The 17,395-nt window shown below is 41.1% G+C and overlaps 2 protein-coding genes across 2 annotated transcripts; one reads left to right on the top strand and one right to left on the bottom strand.

The window, feature by feature from the left end:
• Positions 1–1,949: 1,949 nt before the first annotated feature.
• On the bottom strand, positions 1,950–8,400 carry cldn15la (claudin 15-like a). The gene is made up of 5 exons (XM_069170060.1): positions 6,935–8,400; positions 4,488–4,652; positions 3,386–3,467; positions 2,915–3,028; positions 1,950–2,436 (listed from the first exon to the last, which is right to left on the bottom strand). Exons 1-5 carry the CDS (start codon positions 7,149–7,151, stop codon positions 2,358–2,360), a joined length of 657 nt encoding a protein of 218 aa, XP_069026161.1. The 5' UTR covers positions 7,152–8,400; the 3' UTR covers positions 1,950–2,357.
• A 2,242-nt stretch (positions 8,401–10,642) lies between these two features.
• On the top strand, positions 10,643–16,820 carry crfb16 (cytokine receptor family member B16). Its single transcript, XM_069170045.1, has 7 exons — positions 10,643–10,679; positions 11,943–12,069; positions 14,337–14,527; positions 14,672–14,796; positions 15,044–15,197; positions 15,329–15,486; positions 15,751–16,820. The coding sequence occupies exons 1-7, from the start codon at positions 10,643–10,645 to the stop codon at positions 15,898–15,900; spliced, it is 942 nt and encodes a 313-aa protein (XP_069026146.1). The 3' UTR covers positions 15,901–16,820.
• Positions 16,821–17,395: the final 575 nt, after the last annotated feature.

Below are 17,395 nucleotides of genomic sequence, written 5' to 3'. Positions count from 1 at the left end.
CACCTCCTTTGTGGATGACAACATCCAGACAGACAGACTTCACGCGAACGAGCCCGACTGAGAGGATTGAAGCCGGTTCCCCTTCAGTCAGCACTACAGCGGTCAGATTAGACGTAGAGACACACGGCGGGTCAACAGAGGGAACATGTTCATCTTGTTTTTTTTTCACTCTCACGTTATCAGCCATCTTTCTCTTGTTTACGCCCTCCAGTTCTGTTTTCCCTTTCACGACCTCCTCATTTTTCATCAGGTAGCAGCAAAACACACTTGTATAACTCTATTAGAAAAATTTCACTCAGTGGAAGCTACTGAAAGAACTTCAACATAAAAACAAAGACAAAATATTCACAGCATGAAAACAACACAAAACTTAATAAAAAACAACAATTATTTGCTCATTAATGAAAAAAAAAAAAAAAGTTTGCCTTCATATTTATTTGAATGACATTTTTTTTTATACGTTCAGACTGTTGACATCCAGAGTTTGTCCCACGGCAGCCTGAAGGTTGAGCAGCAGATCCGGTCCACGGGGGGTGGGGTGGGGTTGGGTGGGGTGGAGGGGTGGTGTGTGTGATGCTGGGGAGCATTAATCCACTGTTCTGCCTGTCAGCAGGTGAAGAGAGGTGGATTACTGCCTGCACGGTTTTAATCATCAATGTAATCAGGAGATTACACACACACACTTTTTTTTTGAATGCACTTTGCAAAAACTATAAAAATGCACGTGGAAATGTGCAGGTTCGAGTCCTTTTGCACTCAACAGAAGGAAGAAGTTCATTTTGCAGCAAAGATCTGGTCAAACATAAATATCCAACACGTTTTCAAACGTTTCACTTTTTGACTGTTGACTATAGCACCACCTTCTGGCCAATCGTATTTCTTGTCTCTCGCTCGTCTCTGAGGCAGAAGACGGAGCGTAATATTAATAAATCAGGCCACTCCAAAACATGTCATAATAAATTTTATTTTTTTAAATTTAAAACACTTAGTCAAAATGTTGGTGATAAAAAAAAATACAAACACATCCCTCTGATGATGTCAGGTGTATTGTCAAATATGCCAGGAACATTTAAGCAAACATTTGGCAAAGTAAAAAACCTGGACCGCCCCTGGACCGCCCCTGGGCCGCCCCTGGGCCCCTGGGCCCCTGGACCACCCCTGGGGTGCGGCACTGAGGATCCAGTCAGGTCTGGCTCCATTACACTCTCTCAGAGCACTTTAAAGTGACTAATTTTTCACACAAAATCGTCACCTGCACACGCACAAACGCACACACACACACACACACACACACACAAACACACACACACAAACACACACACACACACACACACACACACCTGTAATAACAGAAACACATTGAGATGTTTTAACAATTAGAAAAATTGAGTGAAAAGAACAACTTATCACCTATAAAAAAAAAGGTTTGAATCTTGCAGTTTAATCAGGCTGCATTTTCAAAGCTGCTGTTACTTCAATAATTTGAGTTTCATAGGAAGCTTTGGGACATATTTTTGCTTATGCATCTATTTTCTTTGCACTAATGAGGGAAAAACTGCAAAGCAGCACCTGTGTATGTGCTAATTTGGCTTTTAGTAAAGTTGCTGAATGCATAAAACCTCTTCTAAATCTAAAAAAAAAAAAGTCACTAACACAACCCAGGCTATTAAAACTAAACGCCTGCAAAACACTCACCCATAAAAACGATATTTTAAAACCGAAGAAGTTAGCTTACCTGCTCCACGAGACCGAGCCGCTAAGTGTGAGCTCGAGGCGCCCGGAAACCCGGAAAAATATGTGCTGTATGTTGTATGTAGTACAGATAAGTGGCATCACATTTTATTTAATGTGGTGTAATAATTCAAAATGTGCTTTTAATATCATAACGGGGATGATGTCATTTCATTAGAGAAAAAACAAACAAACAAACAAACACTTAATTTATGTAATACAAACTTTATTCAGATAAAAATAAACTCCAAAGAGGATTACCACAATCACTAACAGATGTTTACAATCTCCTCATTCATGGATACGATCAACATCGAAGATTTCACCACAAAAACGGTTTAAAACAAACAGAAAGGACAGAAAACTTGTGTACAGGTCCGTGTATATAGAACATATAAGAGTGCGTGTCCTTGTACTCATGACTTTGTGGGGACTTTCCTCCCATCTGGGGACATTTAGCTCATGCCATTTAAAAAAATAAAAAAAAAACTTTATTGTTAGGGGTTAAACTTTATTGTATTAGTTGTTTTTTTTTACTAAAAATCAGACACAGTTTAAAGTTCAAACGAGCCTTCAGGAAATGAATGAGCCTCTTCAAGCTGCTTGTAGGAAGTTTACTCGGTCGTTCAGACGTAAGCTTTGGCGTCGGGATCTGATTTGGCTGTGGCCGTGTAGACCTTCTGTTGTTGATTTCCGTAATAACCGCTGCAAAAAAAAAAAACAAAGTCAGAGAGAGTTGTAAAAAAAATGCAGCAGGATCAATAAACGTAATCATATAATGAAACTGTCTGTGTACGTATGTGCATTTCATTCATTTTTTTCAATATCAAAATGTAATTGTCTCAACAACTGCAGAGGCAGACTATAAAAAAAACAAAAAACTCCTGAATTTATTCACCGTTCATTATTATAAACATGATGATTAAATAGGTCATAAAAAAAACTATATTAATATTAACAACTAACACCGTTGTAGTTTTTAATTTAATTAAATGTTTATCTTATTCTATTTTAATTTGTATATAAACTAATACAAATCCACAAATTCTGAATATCTACTAAAGACAATACATTCATTAAAGGGTTCCGGATTGTATAACAGAAATAAATAAAAAAATGAATAAAAAAAAAGTTCATGACAGATACAGGGGAAAATGAAATCCGATTTAGTCTTTCTACGTACCTTTTCTTGACACCTGCTGACGCTCTCTTAAAGGCGGTGCAGAGAAGAACTCCGCCCAGGATGGCCAGAGTGGCTCCGCCCCATCCGATGTAGAGACCGGTACCCAGCTCAAACCTGAGAAACACAAGTTTTAAAAAAAAGATCAATTAAAAAAAACTTTTTAATGGCGTATATTGAGCATACATTAAATCCAAAATATTTTTAAGGGCCTGTATGTTTTGTTATTTTGGTTAATAATCAACTTAAATAATATGTAAACTGTAGGGTCTGGCTTCCAACCACCAGGGGGCACTTAAACTCTACACTTCTACACACCTCTTGATAATTGCCCTTAAAAATGACTGGAAAAAAAATGCTGATTATAGAACAAAATCTCATGACAGGATCAGTGAAGCTAAAAGGCTCCAATGAAAAGTGTCATTTTAATGAAATTCTGAATGGATTTAAAGTGCAGGAAGGACGTCGGCTCACTTTACTCCTCCGGCGAAAGGATTGTTGAAGTCCTCGACGACTCTGAACGCGTACCAGGAACAAGCTATCATGCAGCACAGACCTGCGAACCCACAGAGCAAAAACGTCAACACAGAGTGGTCTGAATTTTAAATCCTCATTTATTTTTATGGCCCGAGCACCGAGTGGAATTATTCTCGTTCCGTATTCTTCTTAAAAATAAATTGCCTTTTTGGCGGCTTTGACATGCTCAAAAACTCATGAAAGTTGGTACACGCATATCTCCCGTTGATAAATCACCTATTTTAGTGGTTTCGTGAGTGGGCGTGGCCAAATGGCTCGCCACCGCCCCCTAAACATATGGCCCCCGCGGCTGATTTCGCAAAACGCTTGAAAAACTCAAGTTTGTTACATTTTCATGTCGGTCAGCGATAGTTTTACTTTAAAAAACAAACAAAAAAACAGCACAGGTAAAAGTTTCTGGGGTTCAAAACATGTGACACCAATTATTTCTCAGCTCTGATTTTACTGCAAACTTCCAACTAAATTATTTATAAGTAAAGTAAGTGAGAATAAAGAGTTATATAGTTGGTACAGGTGAGATTTTGCCAGCTGTTGTTAAACGTCTCTGGTTGTATCAGGCCATCGTGGGAAAATCTCACCAATTAATTAGCCTACAAGGACATTTAAAAAAAACAAAAAAAATCCACTTTGCATTAGTGTGACAATTTACTTTACATCGATCTGCAGGGTATTTATTCGACTCTTATTGTCTCTAAATTTCTATCCCACAATACATCAATATTCAAAAACATAATTAGATAAATGATGAGAATTTCACCCACGTTTCCAACTCTTTTTTTTTTTTTTAAAACAAAAGCACAGATCTCCTAAAAAAACCTGCAGATTTTAGGGTAAAAAAAAAAAAATAAAAAAAAATAAAAAAAGGAGCATGTCAAAGCCAAATTTTTTTCCAGCTTTTTGTGATAATTTCTGTTAATTCTGATTTAAACCGTCCACAAACTTCAGCCTCGTCTACTGCAACGATCTCCTGCGAGCCTGAATGGAAACTTGAATCTCAAGCGCTGCTTCATCACAACAACTTCTCGAGGTCGGTTCTCACCGGCGAGGATGCTCATGATCCCTCCGGTGCCGGCGATCTTGGCTTTGGACCCGTCGGTGGTCGTGCCGATCTTGATGCACTTGAGCCCGAGCAGAGACACGACCATGGAGCCGAGGCCGAGCAGCAGGGCGATGATCATCAGAGCGCGGCAGGCCTGCACGTGAGCTGCACAGAGGAAGAGACGGATATCTTTTGTTTTTAACACTGAACAACCTGAACGTCACATAATCATGAATGCAACCATTTTGGGGGGTTCTACAACAACAACAAAAAAGGACATGTAATATACAATATAAATTCAATCTCTGCTGCTTTAGTCATGGAAAAAAATGACTTCCATCATGTTTTGTCCTGGAGAGAGAGAAGAGGGGCATTCGGCAACATGGCTGATGGGAAATGTGTTCTTAACTTGAATAATATCAAATGTCAGCATTATACTACTGAGCTAAAGAAGATAATAAGCAAATGACCTGAAATGTTACACAATAACACGTCTGAGATTTAGACCAATCATACGGCAAAATGTTAGTGTGGCGAATGAAATTAACTTTTTTTTTGTACAGAAAAACAAATCATAATATCGTCTATTGTGACCTGGATGCTTAAGTGTTGTTGGTTTGCACGTGGGATTTTTTGATGACAGTAAGAGACAATCATCAAACTGAGAAAATGTTTTAAAGCTGTTTTAAATGAATGAAACCTAAAGTGTTCAAAGAAAAGAAGGAAACTGTAAGTATATTCCATATTTTACAGCCGGTGTAATAATTTATTAACCGAATGACCGCTCTTGTTGATCATAAAAACCTGCCGCGCCTTTTTATGAGCTGCTGGGAGTTTCAGGAAAGACAAACCATAACAATAACCTCATCAAAAAAGCGATGATATACGTCATTTGTTCCGAGCCCTCAAATTGGACCCATCAGTGCCCCTGGTTAGGTTTAGACAGAAACAAATTACATGGTAAAATGAGGGAACGATCACGATTTGGGTTAAAATCATGAGACTTATCCAACCTTCGTCGTTTTACTGTCCCGACTTGAGGTCAGAAACGGGAAGTAAACAGCAGTCTAGTGCACCGCGCAATTCCTAATAAGGAAAAAACATTATTGTAGACGTCATTTGAACCGCGTCACTTTTCGAAGGTCACTGGAGGTCGCTAAATTTTAAAACGTAGCTGCGGGTTCATAAAAAAGATGCTTTTCAGAGTTTTGTGTCTGAAACCACCCACACGACTTTGAAGATTTGATGTAATGGTGCGGCGCCATTAACGAGATTTCAATAAATGAAAAAGCTTAGCGCTTCAATGACAGATGAACAAAATAAACTGTCGGTTATTGTTACTTGTTAAATGTTTGTGATATTTACTGACCGACATATTTTCTGACTTTTCAGGATAATTCTAAAGGAGAAAATTGCTGTTCAGCCGCTTAATGTCTTTCTTTAAACACAGCTCGAAATGAAACGACTAAAAAGGCATAACTTAAAACACATTATAGCCAAATTCGAGTGAAGAAAAAGCAACACTGCTGGCAGCTCCTGTTTGGTCTCGGCAGGCGTTTTCCTCCATTTTACTGCCAGTAGAGGAGGAAGCTCAAAATGGCGCCCAAAAGCTAAAATAAAAAAAAATTAAAAAAGCCCAAAACTTAAAACTAATGGAGGAAAAAAAACACCTTGTGATAACTTAACTTTAGGTTATTATTATGAACTTGACAAAGAATTTGAGTCGAAAAATGATGTCGTGTTCATCTTGTGGCAGTCAGTTTTAACTAATCTTTACTTTGGTTTCGGCGGGAATCTTCTGGCTGTAAAAAGCCACCAACCTTTGGATGGCGAAATGTTGCCATATGCCACGCTGGCCTATTTTATGTACAACAGATCTGATCAACTTTCAAAAATGTTGTGCAATTACACAGCTTCATGAGAAGTAAGAAGCTACGCTGATCAACTGGCGAGGCTCAAAAAGTTCAGATTAGATCCTCTTATTTGACCGATTGTTGATTTCCTTCAGCAACGTAATTACGTCATGTTAAACTTGACCTTGTTGCTTCTTTGAGATTATCGAGTTGCTTAAAATAGTCTTAAGTTTATTTCACAAAAAAAAGTGAAGAAAACCATAGAAATGTTTAAGATCATTTAATTTCTAAACCCCCACATTCATCATTTTGAAACAAAGAGAAACCGAACTTTAGTTGGGTCATTTATTTTGCCCCGCTGGCCAATTATCTCTTAACTCGTGCTTCTCACAGATATCAAATTTTAAAATGTTATTTTTGAAGTCAAAAATCTCGGGGGGGAAAAAAAAAAAAATCTGTAAATTTAGGCAGCATTAAATTTGTTCGACCTTCAGTCATTCGTAACGTCTCGTTTTATTCTAGATCACCAAACACATTTTCTAACAGATGTATACTTTAGCTTTATAACGATTTGTAACTTGAGAGCGGTCTTACAGGGGAGGGCGAGCAGCGATTCGAAGTCTCGACACTCGGCGATGCCGGCGCTGTTCTCGGCGCAGGCGTGCCACAAGTTTTCGAACTGCCTCTGGGAGATGATGACACTGCCGGACACGGTGGAAATCTTCCAGTAGTCGTTGGCCAGCGACCCCCCGGTGAGCAGCCAGCTGATGATGGCCATGATGAACCCGGTCGCTTCCACGGCCGTCGACATGGTCGCAGTGTTTCAGTAAAAGATTGAAAAAAGAAATCGCTTGAAATAAAACAATAAAAGGTCCGTCGCAGGAAATCCAAAAAACGAGTCTTCAAAAATAGGCAGCGACAGGCAGTAACCTGGTCCTCTGAAGTGAAGCCTCAGTAGGTGAAGTCAGAAGCAGACTGAGGTTGATGGAGGCTCTTCAGTAAATTCTTGTTAATCTGACGTCGGCGGCTCCGACAGGTGGACTTTACACTCCACCGGGGGCCATAAACTGCCGAGCCGCTCCCCTGCGGGTCCCCCACCAAGTACCGATGAGGATGACGACGAGTCTTCGGCCACACCTTTAGATAACCTTAACAACCGTCCCCGGGTCTTTGTGTGAACTGTGGCGGGAGGCCAGCTGCTTCTCAAACACAAAGTTACGCAAAACAAAAACGTTTGGTGGACAGAAACGTCAAAATAGCTAAATAAGTCACCGGGTGGCTTCTCAGATTGTTAAAATAGGATGTGTGGTCGCCGAGGTTTCACTTGGCGGTTGGTCGGGTATTTTAACGGAGGTTACGTGACGATTTTTAGTTTGTTCAAGGATGTTTTAACTGTTTATGAAGTCTTTACAAGGCCGATGCTCACGGTTGCTAGAAGTTTGCAGAGTGGCATTTGCTAGGGTGTGGTTAGGTAGCTCCTACGGTGTCGCCGGGTGATTTTGAAGTAGTTGTTAGCACGCAAAGGGAAGATCAAAAAAAAAATCCAGTTTCTCTCAGACAAGCTAAACTCGAGTTAACAACGAGCTAACATACAGCTAAAAAAAAACAGCTAACAAAGCTAACAAACAGAAAAAAAAATGTTGGGGGGTGGAGGGGTCTCTCGTCTATCCTCAGTGAAAGCTCACGCTCTGTTCTGCTGATTGAATAACTTACTTCACTGTGTACGTTATAAATATAGAAGTCCACACCAGTACGATTTTAATGCAACTGAATCAAATTCTAGTTAAAAGAAGCTCCGTGCGGATCGGATCAGCGATAGAAACAGGAAATCGACTGAACCAGCAGCAGTTATCGCTTTGAAACTCACAAACAAACGCCTGCTCGACACCGGGCCTCATCAATTCCTTGATTCTGTTGCTCCGAACCGAATAATCGGCGTTGGAGGGAAATTAAACTCCAACACGTCAGCTGTTCTTATATTATTCTACTGAACAACAAACTGAAGTTCCTCTTTTTTTTCTTTTTTTTTTTACATATTTCCTCAAACGAAGCAGCTGTTCTGTTGTTTACAGAGAAAAGAAGAAGTGTGGAGCATCTGCAGGTCCTGCCTCCTGTCAGACTGATGAGTCCGACCAATAAGAGGAGTGGACTAATATGTCCTGCCTCGCCTTCCTCACGCCACACATCTTCATCATTCAGAGCACCACTGAAACTTGTTGTTCAACCACAAACCAGCAAAACTAATAAAAATCCGTCTCTATCAGCGACTTTTCCGTTGACGTTCCCGTGACGTTTATTTTGATCATTTGCATGAACACATTTTTTGATTTTTTTTTTTTTTAAATATGTAGGATTTATAATAAAAATAAAAGAAATCCCAAAGTGAAATCATCTGTGGCAGCAGTTTATACTTTAGATGCGTCATGTCTGCTGGTTTCAGGCGAACACAAAAAACAAAGAGGGAGCAGACGTCAGGTTGCATGATTAGTTCTGGTTTTATGGTTTTATGGCTGGTAATAGTTAATGTTTGATCATAATGAAAGTCCAGAGTCCGACACCTCCCACCTCTTTCTCTTCTCTTTGCCGTGAAAAGCAGTCGGACAGAAACAGAATATACTAAACTGGAGCAAAATACTTGATGTCGAGTGTTGTGAAATTAAACTGAATATATAGATCTACTTTTTCTAAATGATTCAACATGAGCAACAAATGTAGAGCAATTTATTTGCAGTTAAAGAGGAACCCATCAACTAAATGACTTTTTTCACTTTCAGAATTTGATCCATTCGGGTGCGATTAACATTTGGAAAGTCGATAAATTATTCAATTATTTTATCCACATTCAAGTTAGGAAACGGCTAAACAGGAAGTTAGCTCCCCACAGAGCATGCGCAGTTTGCATTCATTTAAAAACTCTGTATAAGTGTGAAATAAAAAGAGATTCATCATGAGGTTATAGTTTGAATCAGCATCATGTGAGCTCATTTGTCTTGTGTTCATTAATATGTAAAAAAAATCTTGTATTTTAGGTTTAGCTTTTAATTATTTTTTTTTTTAAAGATTTATAAAATGACTAATTATTCAACTTGTGCTAACTCACAAGTTTAGAGCTCACATCTTTAAGAAGACCGAACTGGAAATAAGTTTACAATTAAAGTATGTTGCTGAACTTTAAAGCGTTTGATAGAGTTACTGCGTCAAATAAACAACTGTTCGCACTCGTGTCGCAGCTGCTCATTGAAACAAGACACACACAAACAAAAATCTTCCGCATGCTGAAATAAAAGAAAAATTCAAAGTCTGACAGTGACAATAACCAAAGAGCAAAGTGGTAAATGCATGCGACGTCCTGACAAGCCATGAAACCAAACGGAGATTCTCCACAAACGTTAAACTTTTCGGCAAAAAGAAAATGGCAGCTTCGTTGGAGGCGGAGGAATCGAAGCTGTTCAGAAAACCTGGACGCCGATGGGAGTCACGTAAAACAGGAAGCTGCAGGTCTCTCTGTAAGAATCAGACCCTGAATATCATCAAAACCAATCCGTGCGCGTTCGTGCAAATTTTCGACATTGAACTCCTCGGAGTTTCCCGCCCAGAAGCCACTTTTCAGGACCGCGACCGGGAGACGTTTTGTTTTGGGTAAAGACATTTTCTGGAGCGAGCACAACAAAAAAAGAAGGTGCAGCAGCAGCAGCAGCAGCAGCAGCTCGACGGGGCCCCGTGCGTTACTTCAGTAGAGGTCGTCAGGTGTGTTGTGAGTCTAACTGTGTAAATTACCACCGACAGCTGAACACCCGAACACCTGAACCGCCCAGAGGAGAAACTGACTGACGAGTCGGACCGGATCTGCAGCCGTGAATCTGAACATCAGCATCTGGACAAACCGGATATTCTGTTTAGTTTTTCCCTCTGCAGCTCAAACCGACTCACACGTGGCTCTCTGCTCCACAAAGACGCAAGCGAGCAAAGTTTTCACAATAATTCGGCAGGAATCTCGGACTACGCAAGACCTCAAACTTTACTGGGATATTATAATCATCTTCTCGGTGGATTTAAGGCTTTTTGCGTCAGTGATTGACGGATCCGGATATCGTATTTGTTTTGTTTTTTCGCAGCTGATATTCTGAAGCGCCTGCGGATTTTTATCTTAGATTGTTGAACCGTTCACATGCAGGCGATCGGTGAGATTTGGACATGAAGGATCTGACGTGACGAGTTGTTGTTTTTTTTCCCTCCTTTTTTCCTCTGGAGATGAACTCGGTGGTCATGACATTGAGACGGACCGTGAGTCCTCTGATGATGATGATGATGATGGTGATGCTCCTGGACTTTACAAAAGGTCAGTTCACGCTCAGCTGAGAAACACAGTAGAAATGTTTCAGTATCTAACTAAGAGATCTGTTTCCCCCTAAAACAAACAAACAAACAAACAAAAAAATCCTGCATCATTAATGGAGCAGCAGTGTGTGAATGTCTAATTAAAAAAAACCAAACATTTTGTTGATGTTGTGGTCTTCAAGCTGGTTTAAGTGTTTAAGTCGTTTCTTTGTGAAATGGACATCGTGTCAGAGACATTTTGGCAAGTTTTAAGTTAAAAGTTCATTGAGAGGTGCATATTTTTCACTGCAACATGTAGTTGATTAGTACGGAGACACTTTAGTCTCTAATACATTTTTTGAGGTACAGTATTGAAAAAAAAGGGAAAATTCACAGGAGCTGATTTAAGTTTTTGTGTGTTTCATTGTCCGGTTCAAGTTAAAGTTCAAATATTTGTGTTACTTTTAAAATATTTTAAGTAAATTGGTGTTCTTTTATTTTTTTTTAAAGAGTCATCTGCGATCGGTCATTTAAGATATAGGAAGTGTATTTATTTGCATTTCGGTCTGTCCGCAATAAAGTTAACCTTCACCCCGTCAGTCCAGTCAAAACCTGCACATAAAAGTGGTCTAATGCCGAATTGCCGTAAGCTGCAATACCACCAGGTGCCACAAGAGGTCGGATCCAGATAGCCTCCGGCTCTATAGACTCCCATTCAACTGGTCTCATAAAATTCTGAGTTAATAAAATTTCTCCACCAGTTATTTCGGTTTTGTTAGCTAAAGCCACTGCTTCTTCTGAAAATAATCCCGTCATTAATTATAATTCAAAAAGACGTGTTTTGGGGGGACGGGCGTCTCTGTTTGATTGACAGGTCTGCGGTGCAGTCGGGTTACAGCTGTCGGTGGACGGGACGTGTTATCGCCGGTGTTCCAATCAGATCGAGTCAGATCCCAATGCTTTTCGTCTCCTTTACGTTGTTTTCAATCACAGAAAATATGGAGCATCAACATAAATTAATAATTTCCAGGGAACACCATTTTTTTTGAAATATTTTTATAAATTACCACCAGTTAAGCCTCAACTAGTCATATTACAATGCAAATTAATTTTGATGGTTTAATTCATTTATATTTTGAGGAAGGAGCTCAGAAAGGCAGATTGTGGTCTTAACTAAGTTCGTTGCGTTTCGCAGAGTTCCTTCGGTGTTGCGACGCTGCGTCCTGCTTCTTGTTCTGAAATCTCGAGACACCGTTTAATAAAAGTGAACTCCTTCTGCCTGCAGATATTTGGACGCTGCCGGCTCCCAGCAGAGTCTCCATGGACTCTGTTGACATGAGACACACGCTGAGGTGGCGCCGCCTGCAGGCTGCATGCAACACTACAGTCCTGTACTCCGTCCAGTACCAGGGGTAAGTCATACACGCTTAATGAACTCAGTAAATCACGATGACATTAGAGCACTGACGGCCGTTTTAGATTTATTTTGCCTACTTTCAAGCAGCTGTTCAACCCTAACCGCTGACAGTAGTCTCAAAAATGCACTATTTTCCTTCTACCTGAGTAACTATTTGATTAAAAAGCTGCTTTAGGAATTTCTTATCAGTGTTTTTTCTTTTTATTATTATTAAATCGTATATTTGTGAGGTGTTTGTCCAATCAGCTGCAGGTGAGTCGGGAGATCAGAGAAGCAGCGATGGGCGTGAATACGTCGGTTTGAGATTAACACGGGATCCGTTGATATTAAAAAAAATATGACAAAATCTTCTTAGTAGCTAAATAGCAAATTTAACTTTTTAAAAACTGATGACAGGCTTTGAAGAAATCACTGTATTCACCAAAACTACAACTGGTTTCAGTTTCCGGTCTAAAGTTTTTTTTTTTTTTTTTTTTTTTAAGACAGCTAATGAACAATAAATCAACCTTTTTTTTCTAATTAAATAATCGCTGAATAACGGACGAGTTTTAGCAGCTAAAATCTCTGTAGTTCTCGTTGCAGCGTCAGTGAAAACAGATTGAAATGTTCAGTTTGACAGGCGGGAAGAAAAAAAACATCCAGCAATAGAAACGATACGACTGAATAACCGATTAATTAAGAACACGCCTGTAACGCAATTAGCAGGTGTGTCTGGACTGACAACTGCGTTGTGTCAGCTGTCAGCACGGAGCTCGATGCTTTCAGGAACATTCCTGTGGCTGTCTTTGAAGTCTTGGAAATATTTCAGTTTCTCGGTCAACCACGCTGCTTCTTTTTTTTTATTTTTATTTATTTATTTTTTTTAACCCTTTCAGCCGTGTGCAATCTGTGCTATTTCTTTTTAAATATCGGCCTAAAAAAACAACAAAAAAGAAGCCAAACAGCTGCAGTAACAGCTGCGGAGCCGCGAGGCCGAACTGAAACGACCTTGTGCTCTTCGGATCAGAGACGCTTGGGAGAATTTTGAGATCCGAAAGACTCGTGCGAAAGTTTGGACTTTTTTTTTCCTTTCCCGGATCTAAAACGGTAAATACGAGGGGTAAATCGAGTCGAGTCTGACGGTTCAAGTCATAAATTACAAACTCGAATGTTTCCAAATTTAGAAACACAACGGAGTACAGTCAGGAGGTGTCATTTTTCTTAACTGGCTGCTGCTTCGACTCCTCTCTCCTCACATTTCTGTACGTGTTTATTTACTTGTATGTTTACGCGACGTACGCCTAAACCGGCTTAATGTGCCAGGAGCTCTGAAAATTCTCCACTACGGCTCTGCTACATCTGACGCAACAGAAATCACACACAAAAAAAAAAATGCGCCGCGGGGCTGGAAAGGGTTCGAATCCGATATCAGTATTTTTTTTTGACCTTTTAAGAGTTTCAGCTCATGCTTTATGTTCAATTTTCCTTTTCAATTCTTATTCCTTGTGCAGAATGCTGAAGTGAACCTGATATTCTTCGTTCAAGGTTCAATAAGTCATTTAAACCCGTTTATTTCAAATGTTTTGCCCGACAGAGCTACGACCAAACACCTTCAGACGGCGCTTCATTTTCTCGGTCGACGCTGTCACAAATGTCACCCGTCAGAAGAATATACCCGTCTGCCTATCAGAAGAATCAGAACAATGAATGCCGAGTCATCAAAATGCCTAATTTAATTGTTACTCGAGTGGGTGAAACAGAATTCCAAAATCTGATTAAGAAAACAAGCGAGGCGTCTGCTGCTGAGTCAGCGTCACGCCCGCAGCGCTTCTGTAGTCGGAGGTATTTAGAAGGATTAAACATGCCGAGTGTGGGAGTTTTGTTTTGTTTACGACATCACAACAACAAAAAAAAGGAACATGACTCATGTATCAATACGCTCGACGCTAAATATTATGGTAATATTCTTGATTTTCCCGTCCCGTCGTTAGATCCAAAACCAAACCGTGACTCTCGGTATCTGTGTGGGTCTCAGCTCGGAGCCAATTAAACAACATTTCTAATTTACTTTTATTCATTTAAAAAAAAAAAAAAAAAAAAACGTTCAGGAGCTGGTGGAGACCAAAAAAAAAGAGCAAAAAGAGACGAAGATCTAAAATCTCCTTATTTTTTTTTTTTTTTTTTTTATCTTACGTTTACTTCATGGCTTTTTCTTAATTGAAGATATTTGTTTGCGGTAATTAAAAAAAAAAAAAAAAATAAAAATCTTCCTGTGCCCTTCAGAGAGTTCGAGCTGCTGCTGCAGGACGGCCGGTGGGTGGACGCCGCCGAGTGCCAGCGGATCCCTCGCACTCACTGCGACCTGACCTTCGACCTGGGATCCGACTCCGACTACAACCTCCGGGTCAGAGCGCGGTGCGGCCGGCGGCTCTCGGCCTGGACCGAACTCGGCCGACCCTTCAACAGGAGAGACAGTGAGTCGGCGGCCGGCCGGCTCGCCACGTTCAAAAGTCCTGACTCATCAGTGTTGATGTGGTTTTAAAGCAGATTTACAAGTTGGTAAACGAAAACAAAAAAAATACAAAAAAAATGACACAAAGTGTGAATCTCGCCCGCAGCGGTCCTGATGGTGCCGGAGATCACCGTGACGACGGCGGGCGACGCCCTTCAGGTGTCGTTCGACGGGCTCCCTCTGACCGCCACCGTCAGCGTGACGGTGTGGAAGAAAGGCCACGAGCTGCAGGTCGATTCTCGTCTTTGTTACCTTTCTTTTCTTTTCGTTCCATTATCCCGAATTCTTTCCTTCTGACTTCCTGTTTCCTTCAGGAAGCCCCTCTTTTTTTGTTGTTGTTGTTTTTTTTTCACCTATCCTCACGCCTTTTGGTTTCTAATTTAATTCCCCATAAAATTTCACTCCGACACTTTCCAGCGTACGCTTCATTTTCTCGTCTCGTCGTCGTGTCATTTCTGTCCGTCTCTCTCGTCCTCAGGCCGCCGTGTACTCCGTGGCCGCCGAGCAGGCGGCGCTGCACGTCGCCGCCCTGCAGGAGGGAGCGGTGTACTGCGTCAGAGCTCAGGTGGTCCTGGACTCGAAGCTCCGCCGCAGCAGCAGCAGCACCGACACCCGCTGCGTGTCCATTACAGGTACGGGGGGAATATTTATTGGTTGAAGATATAATTATCACTTGACCTTTCATCTTTAAATCGCTGTAAAATACGAACGAGCTGGCGGTCCCTCGGAGAAAAGGACGTTTTGACCTCCGACTCACCCGCAGGTCCGGATGCCGCCGCCGCTTGGAAGAGGCCGACCACCGTGACGCTGACCGTCGTCTTCACGGCGGGTCTGCTGCTCGCTTTATTCTGGTCCATCGTTCACTGCCGTCCCGACGCCTGCCGGGCATATTTCCACAAAGAGCCGATGCCCCGGTCGCTGGTCAGTGCCATCTCTTTCGCAGACATGTGAAAACACCTGAAACTTGAAGAAAAAACCCACAAATGATGTTGTGTAAAATGTTTTTTTTTTTACACAACATACGTACCAAAAAAAAAAAGCGACGTTACTTTGAGTACTCACTCACGAAGGTTACAGCTCCCAAACAAAAAGGTTCAACGTGTGATCATTTTTATAGTTAATTAAAAAAAAAAAACTGCTGACTAAGATCTTCTGCTCCCTCCGCTGTTTTGTTTTTTTCTGCAGAAAGGTAAATGGGACATTCGAAGACTGACGAGTCCTCAGGAGGACGAGCTTTGCGAGCGGATTTCCGCGGTGCTCGGCGTCGAACCCGAACGAAATGCATCGGAGACCGACGCCGCGTTCGCGACACATTCGGGAGACCAAAAGTACTGAAGCCGTGCGGTAAATGTTTCCCTTGCGGGAGTTCGTGCGGCATCCCGTCGGGACGAACTGGAGCCAGGAGAGGAAACGCGACCGGACGGCAGCACCAGAGTGCACCGCTTTGTAACGGGCTCACGACGAAGTGGCGTTTCGCCAGGTCTGCTCGTTGCTCGCCCTCTAGTGGCAGCAGGAGTTATGACCGCTGTCCAACCGGAAACCGAGGAGGGAAGCCACGGAGCCCACAGAGGGAGGAGGTCGGGGTTGATGGACGGATGATTTCTGTTTTTGGGCGATTATCCCGAGAAGATGAGAAGCATCTTCAGTGAGCGATGATAAAAAACTAAAAAAAACTAAAAAAAACGCTGGATACGATCCTCCACAATAAAAATAAAAATAAAAACCTGCTTACCAAGTGACTGAGAGAAAAATCACATCATGAAACGTAAACGTGAAAAAGCAGGAAACGAGCCAAACAGAAGAAGCGCACATTCACATACATGTAATAGTTATGTTTATAATGTATGATGAGGAAATGAAGACCTGAGGGTTGTAAGAGGCCGGAGGAAAAAAAACAGGCCTCAGATTACAAGTTTGAAGACAACAAACGCAACTACCTACTTTTTTTGTTTTTTTAAATGAATGAAATGTTATCGAGTAAGATTCTGTTCTTTTTCCTATTTATGGTTTTACTGAAGCGAATGTTTTTTGTTTTTTTTCAACTTACTGGATTTGTACAACGACTGCAACACAAAGGGTTAAAGTAAAGATACGTGCTCGTTACGTGAAGCTGGTAATACCCGTGTACTTTTACTGCTCACGCTCAAACTACACACAGAACTAGAAGTACTTTTACTCTCATTTTGGACTTTCTTGTAAATGAAAAATAAAAAATGTGTCCCACGTTCTTGTATCGGCATCAGTCGGGGAGAAGTAACGCGTCTAATAACAAAACTTGTTTTTAATTACATGTGCATTTAAAAAACTCGTTTTTGTTGTTTTTCTTTGTTGGATCATGAAATGAAATGAAACCAAAAACACAAAAGACGCGAGCGGCGTGTTGCGACACGTGTGACCGACGTTTTATTGGTGTTGGGGAATGGCAAGAAAAGAACATCAAAGCCGCCCGAAGACCTCGGCCAGTCGGTGGCGCTGCGCCGGAGGTGGACAAAATAACAGGAACACAGTTTAAACAGCTCTGCAGCGACATCGCCGGTTCGGTCCGTCTCGCTTTTCAAATTCCTCGACGTCGGCACACTTTCCGCTCGAGGCACAAGGAAAATTTGCCGGCGGTCTTCAGCGATAACAGACTGGATATATTTCACTGTTGTAGATACATGAAACAATATCTAGAAAAATGTGATCTAAGCTGCTTTCAAACACAAGTTCTTGTGTTTGAGGCGGTGAACGGAACAGAAAACAAGTTCGGCGACAAAGAAGGTTTTTTTTTTTTTTACATTTTCTTTGAGCTCCAAAATTAAATATCAAGAATATCAAAAATATATATATA

This window comes from Embiotoca jacksoni, unplaced genomic scaffold (genome assembly GCF_022577435.1).
Source record: "Embiotoca jacksoni isolate LCO1_2020_lvr unplaced genomic scaffold, fEmbJac1.0.p SCAF_48, whole genome shotgun sequence".
NCBI lineage: Eukaryota > Metazoa > Chordata > Actinopteri > Embiotocidae > Embiotoca > Embiotoca jacksoni.
This window is presented reverse-complemented; position numbering and strand designations above follow the sequence as displayed.